Consider the following 6,654-nt stretch of genomic DNA (forward strand, 5'->3'; position numbering starts at 1 on the left):
ATAAAGAGGAAATATCAATATAATTATATTATGAAGTGACATGGAATGAGATATCAGAGTTTCTTATATTGAAAAAATTAATATAAATATTTAAATATGATGAGAGTATTAGAATTATACAGTGGTATTGGTGGAATGCATTATGCTCTTCAAGGTAAATTATTGTATCACTATATTTTAAATAAACTTAACCTCTATATTATTGAAGAAATTTAACCTCAAAAAAAATTTTTAAACAAAATTTTTTATTATTATAAATAATATTATGATAAATAATATTATTATATTTTAAATAAAATATATAATTATCACAAAAAATTTTATTTTCAGAAAGTGGTATTAAAGGTGACATTGTTGCAGCAGTTGATATAAATACTGTTGCAAATAGTATATACAAATATAATTTTCCAAATGTATTACTTTTGAATTGTAATATTCAATCACTTTCTGCACAAGAGATAAATAATTTAAATATAGATACTATTTTAATGAGTCCTCCATGTCAACCTTACACAAGAATAGGACTTCAAAAAGATATATTGGATAACAGATCTTCTTCATTGCTTCATATTCTTTCATTGATTCCTCAAATAAAAACATTAAAATATATTCTCCTTGAAAATGTAAAAGGATTTGAAAAGTCTGAAATGAGAAATGCTCTATTAAAATGCATAAATACTAGTGGATTTAATTATAAGGAATTAATTCTAAGTCCTTGTCAATTTGGTATTCCAAATACCAGATATAGATATTATTTATTAGCAAAAAAAAACAATCTTGAATTTTGTTTTGATCAATCTATATTAAATTTTGAATTATCAGATTCTATTTTAAAGATTCTTCCTAAAAGTAAATATAATTTATTAGCGGAAAAAAGTTATATTCAAGATTCTAAAACAAATAAAAATTGTTATACATTGGAAAATATTCTAGAGCATGTTGAAGGATCACAATATTTAATTCCTAAAAAATTGTTGGAAAAAAGAGTTTGGTTAATGGACATACGAACATCACAAAGCAATGGTTCTTGTTGTTTTACAAAAGCTTATAGCCACTATGTAGAAGGGACAGGTTCTGTATATTGTCCATATTCAGAAAAAACAATTAAAGAAGCATTTTCAGAAGCAAATAAATATGAAAGACAATCATTAGAAGTATCAAAAATTCTGGAAAAATTAATGTTACGATATTTTACACCTAGAGAAATATGTAGATTAATGTGTTTTCCTGAAGAATTCATATTTCCAGAATATATAACAGATAAACAAAAATATAGATTATTGGGAAATTCAATTAACATATATGTGGTTAGCAGATTAATATTTTTATTACATATTGAAAGAAAGATTACATAATATATTTATGTAAATATACCTCATATATGTTTCTAATTAAAAAAAATATATTTTTTTATATTTTAAAACAGAATTAAAAAATCTTAATAATTTAAAAGTATTTATGAAAAAATTAAACATTAGATAAATAAATGCTATATAGTGTATTTAGTTTTCAATATAAGTACAAATCATTTACAATTATTGTAATTGATTGCAAATATTGCAATCTAGCATTTACAATTTTATAGTTAACTATATATTTTATATAGTTTTTGTATTTCATTTTCATTTAACAACTTTGATCAATTCTTAGAAATAATATATTTAGCAAATAATTGTTCAATCTTTATTATTTTAATACAAAATTTTAAAATACTTAAATAAATATTTTATATAGTTTCTAATTCAGGTGGAATGTGAATCTTCTTTTCTAATGCAAATTTTTTTAATGCTTGATATTTAGAATGCCAAGATTCAATTTCTTCTCTCATATGATTATTGTCTTCCTGCATAGCTTCCATATCACGATATTCTTGTGTTTTCTCTGATTCTAATTCATCTTTTTGCTCAATTCTTTTGATACGACAACTAGCTGCATACCCTCTGTTTTTTAATGTCCGTCTACGTTGTTTCATACGTACTATTTCTTCTCTAGATAATCCACGCAATTTCAATTGCCTGTTTAAATCTCTTACTGATATAGTTACTAGTTCATCATCACTAATGTCTAGACAAGGTCCAGGTGACAGAGGATCCTGTATAAAAATTAATTATATCTTTTCATTAATTATGTAAAATAAGAAATATAAAAATTATTTTTTACATTTTTAGACATTTTATGATTTTTATTTTTCATTTAGAAGATTTGTAATAATTATTAAAATTAGTTTCTTAATTTATTATTATTATAAAAAATGTATATTTTTTTCAAGGAATTTATAAATGATACTTTGTTTTCTTCTACGTCATTGATAGACTTAGAAACATGACGCATTGATAAGAAAAAATCGTGCATTATGCAGGAAAACAACGTACCATTTTTATAGATCGTTTTCCATCCATGGATATTTCTTTTTAACTGAATTTTTCAAGTTACAATGTCAAAAAACCACCAAAGTTCTGATTTTACTCTAGCTTTTACGCTTTGAAGAAAAATTTGCTTAGTCATCGTAGAATCTGTTGCTGGTCAGTTCATCCATTGGAACGATGGTAGATATCTTTCTAAAAACATAATCTTTTCATTCATTTATTATATATTCATATAGATTTATGAAAATTATATTAGTATTTCATTGAAAATATATAATAATATTTTCTTTATATTATTGAAAATCATAAAGCAATCATATTTGATTTTGAAGAAATCGCATATTATGTTCATATTTTGAATTCTATAGATGGCGCACCATGATATTAAGCTAGATATATATATATATACTTTTATTTTAGTTGTAGTATTTCATAATAGAGGGCTACTTTTCGTTTATATGTATATAGATTTAACACAAATATGGCGGGTTTTGTGAATCATAATGATTAATCTTTGCTGTAAAAATTTGAAAACATGAATCGTGTGTCTAGTTTCAATTTCTTATAATTAAGAGTGAATAAAAAAAAAATAATATACCTTCAATTCATGGTATTCTTATTAAGTTTGCATTTTTTTAAAATTTTTACTATAGGTTAAAAAATTAATTTTACATTTTTTAAATATTGTATTATTTTATTAAATTATTTTTTTGTTTTATTGTTACTATACAATATTTATATTTTATATACAATTACATGCAAAGTCTTTACAAACGTTAAATTTTGTTCAAATGTTTGCGTAGTATTTGCGATGTTTCAGTAATGCAGGTGGCGTTCTTAAATCATTCAAATATTGTCAAAATGATATTAATTTTGTTTTTTGTTTATATTTATTAGTATTTAGTTGGTTCAATATTAATAAATAGTGAAATTTATATTTAGTTTTATTTATAAATGCATATGTGTAAAATAAAATAGTAAAAAGAATAATTTAATATATACAATAAAGAAAATATATTATATGTCACATTTTTGGCGTTATCCATGAATTTTTACGTATTAGTTAGAATAACAAATAAAATAAATTTTCATTAAATAAACACAATTGAATGTAGCACTTATTACTCATAATGAAAAATAAATTAAAAATAAATAGCTTTACAAATATATTAATATAATAAAAAGGATTAATATAATAATGTAAAATAAAAAGGAAAAACTAGAATTTTTAAAAGTATTACATAATATAATAATGTAAGAATCAATTTAATACGAATAAAATACATTTACAATAAATTAATTTAATCTAATGAATAATTAGATTAAAATTTCATATTATAATATTATAAATATAGATATTCAAACAATTGAAGTAAGATTTAATTTATAATTTGTAGCATTTTTCATAATGGATTATATTTAACATAATTTTGTACATAGAATAATATTAATTAATAATTCAATGAAATAAAAAAATTTATATATGATTCATTTAAAAAAATTATTTAAATTTTTAATTTATTTAAAAAAAGTTATACTTTATTGTGAAATATCTTCATTATGGAATGCTATAAAATTTATATTATATAATATATATTATATATTTATATTACATTATATATATTTATATATATTAAATTATATATCAAATCATTAATCTTTTTTTTTTTTATTATTATTTTTATTATATAAGAAAGAAAAATGGTTAAAACTTAATGGTTATTAAGTTTTTATTTTTTTTCTATTTCAGATCCAGAGAATGATTATCTCTTAGGAACAGTAATTAAATAACTGAGAAGATGACGACTAGTAGCAAAGGAAAGAAAAGAAAAAGAACAAAGAGATATGTCATTATAAATGGTAAGAAAGAAAATATTCGTTAAGTGAAAATATAAATGAACTATTGTTCAAGAAATATATTTATAAATTTCATAATAAATGAAATTGCAAAGTTTATGCAATGATTTTAAATCAATTTTTAGTTATTCTTATTATTTTTTTCTTCATATTTTTGTTTAGAAAATTTTGATTAAAATATTTTTAATCAACTTTACTCAACAATAACAATGAATCTCATTTATATTTTCATATAAATATATATATATATATCTGTTTTGATTTTTTTTTACGATTCAATGATTTGTCGCATTGCGGTTAATCGAATGTCTACGTATTTCCCTTCACAACTGCAGTGATCGACTTGTGAATGCTTTTGTCGTGTTTTGGACAGGGATACGATTTTCTTAAGAGAACTTAGGAGAAATGCCAATGCAGCATATTGGACAAAGGGATTCGTTTCTCAAAATAATGAAGAAGAATGTAAGATATAATTTAAAAGATATCATAGAAAGAAAAGATATATTTTGAAATATAATTTTATTATTGTAAATATCAATTTTTGTTCTCCAATCATTTTTACAATTTTTACAATATTATCTTGAATGAATTTATAAATTTTAGACTAGAATACTATTAAGAAATTTCATTATACATTTACGACAAATGAAAAGATTTATTTGATAGATTTATAACTCAACAGTTTGATTAACTCTAGACTTATGAGGATAAATCTTTTATGCTTTGATTTGATTTTAAATTTAATTGATATATCACAATAATAGAGAAATTTCTATAAAGTATTGATATAAATTTAAAGTTTGTATGTATAAATTGATAAAGTAATTTCAATTGAAGATGGTTTTCATAGTAACACAATTTGTTTAAAAAATATATAATTCATCTTAATTTAATCAATCATAATTAGTATTTCATTTAATTTGGTATTTCATTTAATTTATAATACAACTCCTTTGATTTTTAGATAGGATTATTAGTTCACTGATACGATATAACGAATAATTGTTATAACATATAAGATAACGAATAGATAACTGAAGCTATTGTTTGATTATTATCTAAATTAAAACTATTATTCTGGAAGATCATGGTACTTACTATTAAACAGCTTATCCATTGCTGGAAGTTCATTAATATACACCAAATATTTCAGACAGTATCTTGATCTGTACGGTCATTATTAATCTCTTTATTGAGATTCGATTTATCTCTTTACCATAATTCTCTTCTTTCTCTGTCAAAGACACTTAAATTCATTTTGAAATTTTTTAAATTCTTCAAAATTCCAAGATCATTTTCAATAATGGAATATCCACAAAACTTGGTAAATTAGCTAGAAACTCATCGATATCCAAATCCAATCCAATCCAATTTAATGATTTAATTGAATAAACAAAGAATTAAATTTCATTTTCAAAATATAGTAATTTAATTATTTCGCGTCTCCCCAATTTTTTATTTTCCCAATTAACCCCTCTAAGGAGTTAATCCCGGTCGATTCGATGAGCATGATGACGATTCCTTAAAGTCCTTAAAACTTGTTGGTCGCGATAGTCCTTGAAGTTTACGCGTTGCTTATCGTGTTTATCGTCGTCGACACACCGGGCGTCGTTTCGACGTTCTCGGTCGTTCTCGGACGTGTTCGGGCATCGCGCCGACGTTCCGTCGCGACGCAGCTGACAGTCGGTGGCCGAGCATCGCGACGCGCGCATTGAATAAACGTGCTACAATTTTTATTCGTGACACGCGACGAATCTTTCCTCGCTTTTTTTTTTTGCCCTCCCCCTTTTAGAGAAGAAATCTGTCTAGTAAACCGCGATAAATTAATCTCGATTGCGAGTAAACGGGTTTTGGGTGGCCGTTTTCTCTTCCCTATCCCGATCGTGGACCACCGGGAACTACGTGGGACGAAAGGAACACGTCGCAACTCGAAACTGCAGAAAATGTCCTGCTGTCTATCACGCGGACAACACTGATGGTCTGTATCATAAATACGTGCGCGACGAGAAAAAAAGATTCTCGAAATTGGCTCGCGGAGAAATTGCCACGCGACTTCCGAAAGCTCGAGATCGAGGGATGATTTTATTCGGTTCGGTATGGGAACGGCAAGGGATGGAAATATGTTTTTATTTATAAAAAAAGAGATAGCCGATCGAATGGTTGGAAATTTTCTCTATCGGTATAGATAAGATGATTTATGTGGAAAGAATGTCCTTCTTTCTTCTCTCTTCTTTTCATATTTTTCATATTTGCATTGCATAAGTAATTGCCTTGCGTTGTTCTACGCGTGGGAGTAATTTTATTTAAAAAGTCGAATTGCTCGGAAAATGAAATCGAATTATTCGGTTCGAAATTAATAGAAGTGAAATATTTCATTATTAGGAATTTCGACCAACGCAAAATGTAAAGCATTCTGTGTGTGTGTGTGTGT

The 6,654-nt window shown here is 24.6% G+C and overlaps 3 protein-coding genes across 8 annotated transcripts in view; 2 read left to right on the top strand and 1 right to left on the bottom strand.

Moving 5' to 3' along the window:
• Positions 1-6: 6 nt before the first annotated feature.
• On the top strand, positions 7-2,285 carry LOC102674559 (tRNA (cytosine(38)-C(5))-methyltransferase). The gene is made up of 2 exons (XM_006610927.2): positions 7-154; positions 331-2,285. Exons 1-2 carry the CDS (start codon positions 97-99, stop codon positions 1,353-1,355), a joined length of 1,083 nt encoding a protein of 360 aa, XP_006610990.1. The 5' UTR covers positions 7-96; the 3' UTR covers positions 1,356-2,285.
• Positions 1,480-2,579, bottom strand: LOC102674427 (transcription factor MafG). Its single transcript, XM_031508291.1, has 2 exons — positions 2,373-2,579; positions 1,480-2,092 (listed from the first exon to the last, which is right to left on the bottom strand). The coding sequence occupies exons 1-2, from the start codon at positions 2,397-2,399 to the stop codon at positions 1,727-1,729; spliced, it is 393 nt and encodes a 130-aa protein (XP_031364151.1). The 5' UTR covers positions 2,400-2,579; the 3' UTR covers positions 1,480-1,726.
• Positions 2,580-4,206: 1,627 nt separating this feature from the next.
• LOC102673797 overlaps positions 4,207-6,654 on the top strand; it is a 110,959-nt gene continuing 108,511 nt past the window's right edge. For 5 of the 6 annotated variants that reach the window (XR_421057.2, XM_006610923.2, XM_006610920.2 and 2 more), the window contains exon 1: positions 5,886-6,201. Coding sequence is in view for 5 of the 6 variants with exons in the window: in XM_006610923.2 (XP_006610986.1) it covers positions 6,199-6,201 (3 nt within the window). In the remaining variant the exon portion in view is untranslated. Of the gene's footprint in view, positions 4,227-5,885; positions 6,202-6,654 lie in introns of those variants that run through there. The other variant, XM_031508286.1, reaches the window with a different exon arrangement.

Source organism: Apis dorsata, unplaced genomic scaffold (genome assembly GCF_000469605.1).
Source record: "Apis dorsata unplaced genomic scaffold, Apis dorsata 1.3 scaffold_82, whole genome shotgun sequence".
In the NCBI taxonomy this organism is placed as follows: Eukaryota; Metazoa; Arthropoda; class Insecta; order Hymenoptera; family Apidae; genus Apis; species Apis dorsata.